We start from the raw sequence: 15,516 nt of genomic DNA on the forward strand, positions 1-15,516 counted from the left end.
AACTTGAGTAAGGTCTGAAGATGTGCATTGGCTCTCCATATCTGTTGTGAATATTTAGGGCTCTTTCCTCTTATTTCACCTATATTCCATATACTCGAGACATGGATGAGGTGACGTGAATATGAGTGAGTCTGTGCTATGCTCTCTGAGAATAATGCAGGTGATAATAAGGGAACGCACCTGGAATGGCCCTGAATACACCTTGGCTTACCTACCTCCCCTCCCTGCCCACAGGAAGCTTTCCAGCTTGAACTCTAAATAGACCCTGAATCTAAGCCCCACACTCCCCTTTGTCACTGTGATGTGATGTTGCTACCATCTCTGGCTGGACTGTTGCAGAGCCCAACTGGTCTCACTTCCACTTGTCTTCCACTATAAGCCTCCTCCTGCATCAGCCAGAGTGATCATTCTTAAACACGGATCAGATCATGTAACTCCTCGGATTAGATTATCCAGTGCTTTATCAGTGCAATTAGAACAAAACTTCAAGTTCCTTTTCATGATCAAACAACCATGTCTTCTACGTGTTCAGCTGTCAACCTCTCCTACCTCGCTGAGGCCACACTCCCCATCTATCACTGCTCCAGCCATCCTGACCTTCTCTCCCTTTCTCCAAAAGATCAGTTCATTTACCATGGCTCTTCTCTTTCCCTGCCATCCTCCAGCTACAGACTTCTGCATGGCTGTCATCTTCGGTTGGTCCTCAGGCGCAAGTAGCACCTCCTATAGGAGCTTTCCTAACCATTTCATCTGAAGCACATACCCCTTTATGCCTGGCCAGTGGCTATGTATCTCGCTACCAACTTAATTTTCTTCATAAGCAAAGAATTATCAGAATTTATAATTCATTTGTGTATTCCCTGTCCCCCATCCCTCATGACGTGGCTTCCATAAAAGCAGGGATCACTGCTCTCTTGTTCTCTTTTCATTCCTACCACTGAGTCCTAGCAGATGGTAGGTCCTCAATAAATATCTAATAAGTGAATACATGTGTGCAGGTGGTGTGTTATATACATTATCTGAATTTGTTTTTGTTTTCATAACAGGGCGGGTCAAGTATTTCTTTTATGAAATCAAGGAACTTAGGTTCAGAGAGGCTTCATGGATTGTCTAAGGCCATGAAGCAACAAGGAATAGGGCTAAACTTGATGCTAGATTTTGACCTGAGGTCCAGTGCTTCTTATAGGGGATCTCAAATCCTGATCTGTGGACTGGCTGCCTCAGAACTCCCAGGGTACTTATTAAAAACATAATCTGTTCTGCTATACTACAAGTTGCCTCACTGTGTAATAAAAACAACGGTGCCAGTGGAGAAAAGTAGGTTAGGGACAAGAGAGTTTCAGACTCACAATTACTAAGTTATTTTTCCTATAGGAATTTTAATAATAAAAGTGGGTTTTATAGCTGCAAGTGTATAGCTATAAAATTCAAAAGTCACTGAATTAAACCCAGCCCTTAATTAATTGTTCTGAGCTTTTGCTCAAAAGTAATGGCCTTTGTCCTGTCACTGGAGGGGCTGTCATCAGTAAAGGCTACTTGTATATTTCTTATTACCTTTATGATCCACTGTTAAGACAAATCACAAAGTCACCCAAGTATTTATAATCAATGGAAATATACAATGAAAACAATGTCTCTTAACCACACCTCTTAGATCTATTAGAAAAAGCTTGTTACATTATTGAGTTCCATTCTAGACCTACATTTGAATCTCAGGTGGTTTAAAACTAGCACACAGAGGGGCACCTGGGTGGCTCAGTGGGTTAAAGCCTCTGCCTTCGGGTCAGGCCATGATCCCAGGGTCCTGGGATCGAGCCCCACATCAAGCTCTCTGCTCGGCGGGGAGCCTGCTTCCTTTCCCCTCTCTCTGCCTGTCTCTCTGCCTACTTGTGGTCTCTCTCTCTCTGTCAAATAAATAAATAAAATCTTAAAAAAAAAAAAAAACTAGCACACAGAGCCATGACTTTGGCTTGGGACACAAAGGTTCTACCTACCCCAAGAACAAGGCAACCACGAAATGCTTTTGGGTGCCTTCTGATTTACTCCATCATGGTTGCCAAGGAGACAGATTCATCCAGTGCGTATAACCATCCCATTCCAGTATGCACAAGTAGAGGCTTCTCCAGGACACAGTTCAGCCTTTTGACACAGTTGTCCGTTCTGGGACAGAAGCTGTAATCTATATTTTCAACAACTTCATAGGTAATTCTGATACACAGTCAGGTCTGATAATCAACAAATCACATTCTTGGTTTTTCTATAACCAATTTCTTGGATTTGTGATGAGTTGGGGAGATTTGTTTTGAGAGATCACTACTAGTTCCCTATTTGAAATTTTCATGTTGGAGCTCTGATTTTAATGGTCAACCAACAACAACAAAAATATGAGCCTATTTTAGACCACCTGGATGATCACCTAATAAGGGAGCACGGCTAAAGAACGCCATGCCTAGCTAGCTTTGTGTCTGATTCTAGTAGCACGAACGAGTCTGACTTTAATTACAGAGGTTAACTAAGAAGCAAAAAAGGAGAGATGCAGAGAGAGGGTGAGAGAAATGAGAAATTAGATGTTTGTGGGAAGACAGTGCTAAAAACCAAATGTCATTGAATACTGTATTAAAAAAGGCTCTTGTAAGAGGCAAAACAGAAGTGTCCAGAGCATGGGCTGTGACCGCCGGGCCTAGGCAGCATGAGCCAAATGTGGCCTCTCAGGCCTGTGTGCCTGGGCCACCGGTGGCCACTCCCTTCTGCGACTGCACTCAGCCAGTAGATCCCAGGTGCACTGCTTCCTGACGTAATTGAGAGGGTTTCTAGATGACGCGTTTGTTTAATCTATGAATTTGTGTTACAGTCGAATAAGATCTATACAGAAGGAGATTATCCTTGTTTTATATGCCCAAGAAAAACAAGGAGATGGGAACAGAGGCAAGTGTTTCCATTTATTGGGTCTAATGTGAGGCATCAAGTTTGTCAGAGAGAAACAGAAACAGAAGCATTAAGAGAATTGTTTTTGCTCACTTCCGATATCACAGCCCTTAGCTTTTGGATTATGGTTCTGGTTAGAAATAATGTGGAACAGGGGAAGTAGAGCTTCATTAATGGTCAGACAGGGCAGCCCTTGTCCAAAGCATGAATGGAAGGCATAGCTGAACCTTGTGTGCTGGTATCCAATGGTGTGCCTCCTCCTACTGCCTTTAGAGCAGGGATGCTCGGCATCCCAGGCACTGTCCTCATCCTGAGGGACGAGCCATGGAGAGACAGGCATGAACGAATGAGCAGCCCCAGGAGCAAATGCTCAGAAATACATTCCTCTGTAGTCTGGGCTCTGGCTCGTGCCTCTTTCCCACATGTGTGACTCTGGGTAAAATCAAAACCCAATGGGAAAAAATCTGAACATATGTGCCTGAAAAATATCTTTGGCCCAGTATAAAGGTGATTGAGAGAGGAGCCAGAGGAGATGGAAGGTTTGTTTTTTGAGTGCAGCCAAGAACAGAGAGCATTTTAAGTAACTTTTTCTCAGGGCCCAAGGCCAGGCCTTTGCTAATAGGAACTTTGTTTTTAACAGCATGATGCCTTCCATTCTAAAAGCCATGGCTGACACGGATTTGTTACTAACCAAACTCTTTTTTCTTCCTGTCACACAGCTAGGTCACTTTCCAGACTCTTTGCAGTTATGTGTGAGCAAGGTAACGACTTCTAGCAGATGGGCTGTGAGAAATATGCCACTTCCTGACCCAATCTACAGAAACTCTCTTGAGCAATAATTTTAGACTTTATGTGAACAAGAAATAATTATGATATTTCAGCCATCATATATTTATGGTTTTGTTTGTTACACAGGCTAGCAAATGCTAACCCAGGCTTAGTGGATATTTGTTGACTCATTAAGTGAACCAAACGGATCTTTTTTCATTTCTAACATGAGTCACAAACATCATTTGGTGGCTAATAGTAGCCATCAAAAATGAATTGTACTTCAAAGGCTTGTGATTCGGACTGAGCTGGTGGTAATCTCTGCTGGAAAGGGTGCATGTGCATGAGTTCCTAGGCCGGGTGAGGCATGTTGAGGATTGCTGGGGTACAGGGTAGTAACAAAAACAGGGACCGTAGGCAATAGGTTTGAAGACTACCAAATGTCTGGATTTGAGTTTCTGAAGCATAAACTAGCGACTGGCAGAGTCCTTCTAGACTACCAGTCAGGAATGGATTCTGGGTCACATGCTTGAGGACTGAGCAAGTTATTCCTGCCTTGTTTTTCTACTTCTATAGCTGCAGAGCTGAGGAATAAGTACACTAATGCATGTAAAGCTGTTAGAGTAATTCCATCGCACAGTGAGAGGTTGGAACAAATGTGAGCAATCATCAGCATCAGCTCTGCTAAAACAGAGAGGAAATGTTACGGTGGGTGTTGATGAACTAAGAAGACAGACAGAAATGGACAGTGTAAAGAAAAGAAAGAGGAAAAGGACAGAAAGAGAAGGACCAAATCTTTTGGTGAGAAAAAGCTCAACTGCTTCCATTTTGAAGAACTATGAAGGTTTTGGAATAATCAGGAGAAGTAATTTCAATACAATGGATTCTCCTGAAACTGCCATCAGTATCTGGACAGACACACAGAGCTTAAACGTCACTCCAGGGCTGGTCTCCTTGGAGACTCCAGAAAGAATCTACTTGCGAGATTGTGTATGCCAGGCTGACTTGCTGGGGACCCCCACGTCAATGTTCAGGAAAGCAGCTGTGATATCCACAGTGGTCCCAAATCTCGACTTGAGAGAAAGGTGAACAAGGCAGTGACACCCACTAATGAAAATATTAGTGTGAAGAGGTTTTACAAATTTCACATACTTTCAATATCTAAAACTAAAACAACTGCATTTGATCCAGCTTTCATCGATGGGTAATGCCTGTAGTAAGTGAGAATATGCAAACAATGCTGTAAGAAACACTGGCTTCTGCAATTTATCACAGGCTTCTAATAAGGGCCATTGGAGTTAAGTCTGCAAAAACTCCCTGAAGTGAGAATTCCCAGTTGAAGATTTTGAGACTCATGAGTTAAATAGAGTTTAAGGGGCCACAATCAGTGTGATCCCATGAAAGCCCTTATAAAGGCCAACAACATCTTGCACATCTGAAATGAATAATGACAGATACAGACACTATTACTAGTTACCATCCCATGCTGGCCAGAAACTTCTCAAGATCTGGCTACCTAGCCATTTCAACAAGAGTCGCTTTGTTATAGATAATAGTTATATTGAAATGCACGATTTTTTTTTTTTTCTTAGTCTGGTTCTCCTTCCAAATGCCTTTCACATTTTATAGCTCAGGGATTTTTAACTCCTTCCTGTCCTGCAGTCTCTCATGTAGGGTCTCCTTCACTTCACTTCTACCTCCTGCCTTGAGAGTCGGCATCTGAACCTTCAGTCCACTCTGCTTACCTGGTGCCCTTTCTCATCACCAGTCCTCTGGGAACCTTTCCTCTAACCTGTTGTTTTTCCTAAGGCATTACTGGCAAAACCTATATTTCTTCTAGCCTCCCAATGTAAAAGGAGGGAAATTTGTAAAAATTAGAATTTCAGGTAAGGGAAGTGTATAGCAGGTGGAGGGACTGCTCTTCTTGATTTGCATGTAAGAAATTCATGAAACTTTCAGGTCTTCAAGAGACCCAAAAGTGTATCTATTTAAAACCCCTCTGTTTATAATAAGGACACAGATTTATAGTTCAAAATCTGCTCCTAAATTTTGTAATGAGGCAGATACTTGCCTTAGAATCTTACTTATTCCATGATTACAATAAGTTTCCTTTTTTGTAATAGTAAAAAATAAATGTTTCTCTTTCATCCAAATCATTACATGGTTTTAGTTAGTATAATCTAATAAAATAAATTATTACCCTTTGTGTAATACTCTGACTACACTGGGAAATGTGGTATAATAGCTGATCAGAAAATACAGAAAATGGAAGATTTGACTGGAGGGTACTGGTAACCTCCAGGCTATGTTCATAGCACAGATGTGTTTAGCCCGAAAATAATTTTTTACAAGTTTGAATTAGTTGGGCTCAGTAAAAAATGGAGAGATTGAAAGTGTGTGTGTGTGTGTGTGTGTGTGTGTGTGTGTGTGTATTTGTGAATATTTTGAAACGTTTGACTTATCTGGAAAAGTTAGAAAGTCTATCTACATTAGATTTGCATTTTTCTATGGCAATAGTTCAATGAAAATGAGCTGTGCCTTCAGACAGGGTATGGTAGGCAGATTAATGCCCCACCCCAAGATGCCTATATGCAATCCTTGGAATCAGTGTCTTTGTTATCCTACAGGCAAAAGGAAACTAAGGTTGCTAATCAGCTGACCTTAAAATACAGAGATCATTCTAGGTTATTTAGGTGGGCCTAGTCTGTCACACGAGCCCTTAAAATCAGAAGAGGGAGACAGTTTGTCAGAGAGAAGCAACACGAGAAGGGCTCAGCCTGCCATTTCTAGCTTTGAAGACGGACAAAGGTGGCCAAATGCCAAGGAATGCAATAGCTTCTAGAATCTGGGAATGGAGCTCCATCCACAGTCAGTAACAAAACGGGAACCAGAGTCCTAGGTTTCAAGGGACTAAGTATGCCAACAACCCAAATGAACAAAAAAAGAAAAAAATTCTCCCCTAGAGCTTTCAGAAAGGAATGCAGCCTGTTGACATCTTGATTTTATCTTCTGAGACTATATGAGACTTTTGACCTATGGAATCATAAGATTATATATTTGTGTTGTTTTAACTAAGTTATCACTACAACGATAAAGATCTATAAATGACAAATCAGCACAAAAACGCTACTTGACATCATTAATCATTAGAGAAATATAAACTAAAATCACAGTGAAATAGTACTTCTCATTCATGAGCACGATTATAATAAAAAAAAAAAAGGATGATAAGGAGCATTATTGAGGACGTGGAGAAACTGGAACCCTCACACCTTGCTGGTGGAAATGTAAAATGGTGCAGCCGCTCTGGAAAACAGTTCTTAAAAAGTTAACTCCACTTATTTCGCTAAGCATGATACGTTCTAGTTCCATCCATGATGCAACATGGGGGCTTAAGTGGGTAGGAGAAGAATAAATGAAACAAGATGGGATTGGGAGGGAGACAAACCATAAGTGACTCTTAATCTCACAAAACAAACTGAGGGTTGCTGGGGGGGAGGGGGTTTGGGAGAAGGGGGTGGGGTTATGGACATTGGGGAGGGTATGTGCTTTGGTGAGTGCTGTGAAGTGTGTAAACCTGGCGATTCACAGACCTGTACCCCTGGGGATAAAAATACATGTTTATAAAAAATTAAAAAAAAAAAAGTTAACTCCAGTGCAGAACCCTTGACAATGGACCTCATACCTAGTACAAACACATAATACTGCAGCCTGTCCTAGAAATGACTAACCCAGGATACGCTATATCCCACTATCTGTCCGACCATGCATCCTTCCCTCATTCCTTTGGATAGATGTGAAAATTGCCTTTTCAGAATCTGAGGTGGACTAGCTTGGATCATTGGTACTTCTTTGTTTCCTTTATTCCAAGCTGGTGGATTCTCCTGCTATATTCTCATCCATTTTATCTAAGTTCTATAAAAGCTGGGGCTCTTTAGCAGGCATGCTCCACATTTGTACCTACTGAACAAAACTTGAGGATGTTGATTACTCAGTAGCATATCAGATAATAAGATCTGTTGATGGCAACTTGGATTCGTTAGTGGCCATTTTCCTGTTGTTCAGAGCACCATATGAAATAGAGCCAAACATATCTACCTTTCCTTCTCATCTAATGCACTGGAGAAAACCCGCCTTTGTCTATCTTTGCCACCGGTGATAGGACTCTCTCTGAGTCTGTCTGTGAAGCAAAGTTCTTCTCTGGTTTACAGAATTGCTGGATAAATTTTCAGAAATGCCAATCTGAAAAGAGTTGTATTATAAAAACCTTACAAAACTACTTGTCTTTTACTGCAGCTGCTAAATCATGATGGGGAGAGGGTAAGGAAAGATGAATTTCAAGGACAATGGCCTTTTATTTTTATTTTCCTTTATATTTTATTTTCTGTGATCTCCTTATTAGACACAGTATGTGTCAGTTGTTCAACTCATAAAAAAGCAGAAAAGCATGCCAGGAAAAGAGAAATATTTTCTGTCTCTCTCTTCCTGAGAAAACTTCAGATGAGCTCATCTGTATTCTCGCCTTTCAATGAAAGATATGCTCATCTCTCATCTTCTTCTCATTTTCCAGTGATGATGTCAGGCAGGGCTTACAGTATCTCTTTTGTGATCTTATAAAGTCAATGACAACCAAAAACTTTTCCCTTATGGCAATGACCTCATCCATGGTCTACACCTGGACAGGACTCATTTGCATTGGTAAGTAGAGCTCAACTCCACTGAGCCAGACTGAAGCAATTTACCAGGAAACTACTGCTTTCCTTCAAAACCCTGCCTTTGCCATTCAGATTGGAAGATTCCTGAGCAACCTGGCTGAGCGTTGAATCTGACTAGTTGAGATGGCTCTCCAATCTTTGTGCCCATCTCTGTTCACACCAGAAACTCTCCTTTACCTAGAGCCGTCTATAGTGGATATACAATAATCAATACTTCAAAATGTTAGGTATGTGACCTTTTGGGGCCATTCTTATACTCCTTCCTACCTGCTATAACCCACCCATCCATGGTATGCTACTGTCCTCTACATTCTAAGCAGTGAAACAGGTATCCAATTAATTCGTTCAGGACAGAAAGGAATCTTGTGGCCCTGTGTCTACCTGGCTGTGAGCTTCCGTTCTGAACCAGGGAGGTGGACAGGGAGACGCTAGTTGTCTCCATGCTGACACACACTTACAAAGTACCCTCAAGTCTCTGAGACAGACAAATCAGGTAATGGATGAGTTTGGAGGAAAGCAAAAGGATACTGAAGACAGTATTTTACAGGGCCAAAGAAGGCAGACCAGGAAGGGTTTGTCTAGCATGTCTGAAGTTGAATGGTGTTTATATGTTTAAAGAAAAATTGCGTACAGAGTGGCAACAGACCTAAAAGGAATCTGAGAGGCAGAATTGGCAAACAGTCACTCCAGAGGATGGGGTAACTCCGTGGAAGAGGTTGTGGGCCAAGATTGTGGACCACTGAGAGTTCATCAGGCCCATGTGAGGTATTCCTTATCTCAAGGTGTCTCCCTTTTGAATCCAGGAAGCCCAGCCCTTTCTAGATGGCTAATCCAAGTTCCTGAGCTGGCATGGAGACACTGAGGGTACGGCGCCCTCCAAAGGGCTTGTGAGCATTCTAGTCTCTGAAAAGGAGTCTCCTCTCCTATAAAAATAATTCAGCTTTTATTTTATGCATTTTCCTCACAATAATAATAGCTAACAAATATGGACTGCACAATTATCAGCATTTTCTATTGAGTCTTCACGGGAACTGTCTGAATCAAGTACTATTTTTATCACCATTTACAAATGAAGAAGCCAAGTCAAAAAGAGCAAAGAAGTTCCTTGAAGTTACACAGCCAGGAAGTGACAGAGCCAGGATTCCGATCCAGACCAGGAGACTGCAGAGCCCTTAGGCTTAACTGTCTGTCATGCTTTGCCTGCTCCCTCGAATTACTATGAAGTTTCCCCACCTCTAGTCAACTCAAGCACACTGGCAAGACCAAAGTTCATACCTTCCTTACAAAATCATGGACACACTTCAGTATCTTTAGCCGCAAAAAGATATTTTTTCCCCCTTTTGGTCTGACATCCATACAGAAGTCAAGGCAAAAAGTCTGCAATGTTTTTGGAAGTCCAGAAGCACAGAGATTTACCATGAAGATTAGACTGCATTTGGGCTGAATCAGTTCCTAAATCCATACAGGAAAAATCTCAGTGTGAAGACTTATAATGAAAAATACATGGAAGCCAAGTTGGACTAATGTTTTACACATTTTAGAATGGCTTTCAGGATGTGTTTCATTTTAGCAAAGCTAGAGAAAGAAAATGAAAAATTTACTGATGCCTGGCATGGGGCTAAGTGCTTCTTCTTCACATGCGCCATCTTGTTTAACTCAACATGATCCCACAGGATATTATTAATTTCATTTTTCTAAATGAGAATGAAAACCCAGGGAGGTTATGAATACCCAGCATCACTGGTCAGGAAATTTATAAATGCTTGACACTTTAAGGGGTAAATTATTTTCCCCTTAAATTGTGTGTGTGTGTGTGTGTGTGTGTGTGTGTGTGTGTATATATGTGTGTGTGTGTGTGTGTGTGTGTGTGTTTATGCCACTACAAAGGAACTTGATGCTTACATTTGAAGGAAACTATAACTATCTTTCCATTCTAAATAGTCCTGTATGCCTCGGTTGCCTTGACTAGTCTGTATGCATTACGGAGCACAAAATTCAGGCCTTATTTATTGCTAAATGTCCCACAGTACTTGGTGGAGGGTATGCTAAGAAGAGTAGCTGATATGCCACAGGTGTAGATGATAATCCCAGGTAAAGACACAAATCCAATCACAAGGCAATATATTAAAATGCATTTTGAGCCTTAATTTTTAGTGGGACCACTAGATTCATCAGCGGACCTGAACAAAGCCCAGCACTGAAGTACAAGGACCCAGTCCCCTAGGTCCTAGGTGTGGTGTTTGTGATCTACTTCATTGGTCAGACCCTTTCCTCCCATTACCCGGTGCCTCCTTGGCTGCTCTCTCTTTTCTGGCTTTGAACACTTTGGCAGCCTCCACTAGGTCTTCTTCAAAGAGCTGAAGACAAGTTTGATGTTACAATTGCCTTACTTAATTCCAGACAGGTTTCCATTAATCGTATTAAATTCAGGTGAACACGGGTATTCAGTCTGTGATGGAGCTGAACCATATCTGGATAAATATAAATAAGAGACTTAATCCTCTAAGAGCCATTGTTTGCCAGCTATTGGAAGGATGTCAGCAGTGCCCTTGCGAAAGGCAGGTTGGAGTGTGGAAGGCAGAAGAGCTTTTAAGAGATTGGTGCTGAGCATCTGGACTCTGTACAAAGAGGGGAATGAAGACTGTAACTGGAATACATTAGGAGGAAAGCAAATGTTCTGCTCAAAAAAATAGGCATTAATAATATCAGTCTTTAATCCACCCCAGGGTGATCTTAGCTTGCCTTATTCACTGCTGACTTTCATCTTCCCTGGAAAGCCTCCTGCTAAAGGTCCCTTTCCAGATCAGCCTTAGGTCATGGGGGCAGAAATGCTGTTGCTAAACAGATATGCAAGGGAGTAGCATGTGTGACTAGAGAACAGTGTGACAACATAATCCCAGCATGGACCGATGAGGTCAGTGTGGGGTGACGTTGGCTTTTCTAGCATTTACTGAATCATCTGACAGGAGCAGCAATTGAAAAGAATAAAGACAAACACATGCAACGTACCGCCAGAAAGACTGCATGGGCCAGATCTGAGAAAGAGGATCCTACTTCGGCAGGATCATTGGGGAAATGGAAGGAACAATGAACGGAGTCAGGAGGCCTCGGTTCCCTTCTTACCTCCATGACTAGCTGAGTGGTTACATGACCTCGGGTTACAGGACCTGGCCTCTAAGAAATGAGGGATGGTACAGTTGGTACCTAGGTCTTTTCTCGTTTCGAAGGCAAGGATTTGTGTCCTAGGTTAAGAGAGGTTTTTTTTATAAAGTACATGATGACAAGACCACAATATTGGGAGACACTGTACTTTATACAGCAGTTTTCTTAAATCACCATGTGCAGAATGTTTGCCTAACCTTACGGATAAAGGGAAAGTGTGGACAGGTGTGTTAGAGCAAGAGGTTGACATAAAACAAACTGGAGAGAACACTCCTGCTCCAAACCATGACTGAGGAATTCCAATGACCCGTGGGTCTTTAAGACTTCTTCGCAACATGTGTAACAAGGAGAAATGATAGGATCCCAAATGAGCATTCAAAATCTCAGGTCAAAACCCATGTTCCTGAACATGTTACTTACTTGTACACAACTCCTTTGCTCATGTTGTTCTGTCTTCCTGGAGTATTGCGCCATCTCTGCTTATCAAAACCCACTCGTTCTGACTCTAAAATCTCCCAGATGAAATGAATGTCTGGGCACACTCTTAGGTTATCATTTATACCATGTATTTCATTCTACCAACTATTATACTTCATCTCCACTTAATTATAATTATAGGCCATAACCTCCCTGAAGGCAGCATGTGAATCTCTTTTATCTATGTGTTCCTGGACTTGCTTGGCAAATCTTAGGCACCCATGGTGTCACTCCCAATCGAACCACACAGAATTTTCATGTTACCTGCTAATGTGACGGCAATGGAGACAGAGTCATAGCCCAAGGCATTTGTGGCATTACAAGTGTAGAAACCCACATCAGCTTCCACTGGTGCCAGGATCTGTAAGGAATCATCTGGCTGCAGAAGAATCCTGGAGTAACAGAAAAGAAATAGAGACCTAATCAGGTCAGTTGACTCCTTTCTGGCATTCAATACTGGTAAGGCAGGAAGGAACCCTGTTTTATTTTTATATTTAAGGTACCCTCTATTCCCAACATGGGGCTTGAACTCATGACCCTGAGATCAAGACCTGAGCTGAGATTAAGAGTTGGAGCTTAACTGATCCATCCAGGTGCCCCTGGAACCCTGTTTTTAAAACAGAGACAAACCAGCCACAGTGACACTCAGGAACACAGGCTCTCTTGCCACTTTGACTGATGGGATTCTGCTAGCAGCCCCAAATGAGGTTTTTGATTGCCTGTGCAGCTTGTTGATTACTTGATCTAAAAATGCCAGTTGGAGTAGACAGTATATGTTTTCTGAATACATATAACACCCACATCATGGATGAGAGGAGATGCTGGAATGAATGGTGCAGGTGGATTTGGGAAAGGCTTCTTAAGGAAAAGGAAGGAGGAGTAGAGGTTTTTTTTTTTTTTTAAGATTTTATTTATTTATTTGACAGACAGAGAGGTGGGCGGTGGGGGGGGGGGAGCAGGCTCCCTGCTGAGCAGAGAGCCAGATGTGGGGCTCGATCCCAGGACCCTGGGATCATGACCCAAGCCGAAGGGGGTTAGAGCTTTGTTGGATGGTGGAAAGTAGGCAGGGTTTCCAGACATGGAGAAAAGCATCTGGAGTAAAGGCCTGGAGTTGTGTGAGAGTAAGCCAAGAGTCAAATATTGAGGAGAGGATACTGATGCATGTGTTTGAAGGAAATCCTATGTCTAACTACCTCTCAATTCTAGGCAGTCATACATATATCCATCCATAGGGTATAAAACTTAGATCTTATTGCTTCCCATAAAACTTAATAAAGGACTCTTTGTAGAAAAGGTCAGTAAAGGGGCACCTGGGTGACTCAGTGTGTTGGGGCCTCTGCCTTCAGCTCAGGTCATGATCCCGGGGTCCTGGGATTGAGCCCTGCAGTGGGCTCTCTGCTCAGTGGGGAGCCTGCTTCCTCCTCTCTCTCTTCCTGCCTCTCTGCCTACTTGTGATCTCTCTCTATATATATAAAATAAATAAATAAAATCTTTAAAAAAAAAAAGGTAAGTAAAATAAAGGCAAAACCTGCCCTTCGAGACAATGGTAGAAAATTCCAGAGCAATCACCATCTAGTTCCAATATTTTGCCTTCTCTAAAAGAATTACAAGCATCACATTGTGAGTGCCTAGCAAGAGCTTCAAAACCCACTCCAATCTTAGTTTTACCTTTGTTCTTGTTTGGATTTATGCCATTTCTAAGAACCACTAGCTACCTCATGGCAGTTAAGCAGATTAGTGACTAATGAGGGCTTAAACTTATGTCTCCGTGACTTGATGAGGCTGATGACAGCTGGATTGTTTAGGTGGAGGTGGGAATCCAGAAGGACAGGACAGGAAGCTCAGATATCCAGTGCATTGGTCAGCAAACCATTCAATAGTACAACAATGCCTTACAGGGGGCTTAGAGGCTTCCAGAATCAGTCATTTCCATCTTTGGGATAATTTCTATCTCTCTAGTTTCACAAGGCCAAACAAAGATCTGTTCACCCAATAGCATGTCAACATCCACCCGCAGGACATAAGCTGGAAATAGGGGTCATTTTTCAGGAAATGTTGCAGGGGGGAGGGAAAGCATGAAAATGTCAGGACTCATGAGACTTGGTGGTGAAATTCAGACTAGGAATCAGACCTCCTGCCCCAGCAACATGTTCTCCTCACTATACAATTCTTTCCCTTCCTCATTATCTCTCTTGCTGGGTCCTCTCCAGACTATGTTATTGACACTCTGGCACCGACTCTCATCAACTTTTAGTTATTCTGAGGTGGGCAGCCAATCTGGCAATGGATCATGCTTCTTCAGCTCCATTTTTGGCCTTGAAATGACTGCATTTCTTACTCTTACCTCCTGGCAGAAGGAAGGCAAGAAAGAGGAAAAACAAGGCTTACACGTATCAATCTTTAATCTGCTACGCAGTTCTGGTAAAAATGGGGAAGGAAACAGAAAACCTCAGCTAAAGGGAAGTTTCTGAATGGTCTGTGTTTGATTCGGTGCCATTCCACACCATCAACACAACTGCTGAAGAGAGTCAAGTTTTGGGGGCACTGAGCTGGAGCTAGATTCGTTAGGGTTTGGAAAGAGGCCATGAGAGACTGCGGTAGAACTCATCCACTCATTCATTCACACATCCATTAAATGCTAAGGGAATTTTCTCAAACAGTTACATGTTAGGCTATTTCAAAGAAGCTAGTAAAAGAAAGATGACAATACTCACTTCTTATCTTTGGTAAACTATATAATAAGTAACAATGTTGATGTGGGAAATGGAGGCAGAAGAAAAGTTATCAAATTTCCTTACCCACTGACAAGCCCTTAAAATAGGCAGAGTGACATTCCTCTAGGGACTCAACTACCCCCACCTTAAATCTTTGCTATGTCAAAGGGCAATCCTAGCCTGACTGACCCCCTATTGCCAACAAGGATCTTATAAGTCTACTTTAGCAATTCCTTTGGAAAATTTATCTCTAAACCCTCTAAGATAGTGCTGACAATCATTCCCAAGCATATGGTCCACTCTAAAGGGTCTCAGGACAAAGGTTTTATTACTAGTAATGAATAACCCTTTTCCTAACAGTAGCTAGCCCCTTGAGATCCTGGAAACCTTGCTTCCAAAATTCCTTCCAAATTTACTGCCTGCCCCCCTCCCAACTTGCAAGCATATAATGGACCACTCGTCACAGCCCCGGGGCAGGAGCTCTTTCTGCCCACAGGTTCCTGTCCCCATGCTTTAATAAACCACCATTTTGCACCAAAGATGTCTCAAGAATTCTTTCTTGGTCATCGGCTCCGAACCTCAGCCCACCGAACCTCACTTATATTCTAAGACTTCATCAATGTCACTATCTTAAAAAAGAATCTTAACAAACACAACTATATTATATTGCTAAATCTCTTCAGGTATTCAGGCTTAGATTTAAAAAAAAAATTAAAAATTGACTATGATTTAAATCATGATGATATCCCAGAGCA

The 15,516-nt window shown here is 42.0% G+C and overlaps 1 protein-coding gene across 1 annotated transcript in view; it reads right to left on the reverse strand.

Moving 5' to 3' along the window:
* Positions 1-15,516, reverse strand: part of ADAMTSL1 (ADAMTS like 1) — a 381,590-nt gene that overhangs the window by 82,696 nt on the left and 283,378 nt on the right. The window contains exon 20 of the mRNA XM_059411591.1: positions 12,312-12,439. Within this exon, the coding sequence (XP_059267574.1) occupies positions 12,312-12,439 (128 nt within the window). The remainder of the gene's footprint in view (positions 1-12,311; positions 12,440-15,516) is intronic.

This window comes from Mustela nigripes, chromosome 9, assembly GCF_022355385.1.
Source record: "Mustela nigripes isolate SB6536 chromosome 9, MUSNIG.SB6536, whole genome shotgun sequence".
NCBI lineage: Eukaryota > Metazoa > Chordata > Mammalia > Carnivora > Mustelidae > Mustela > Mustela nigripes.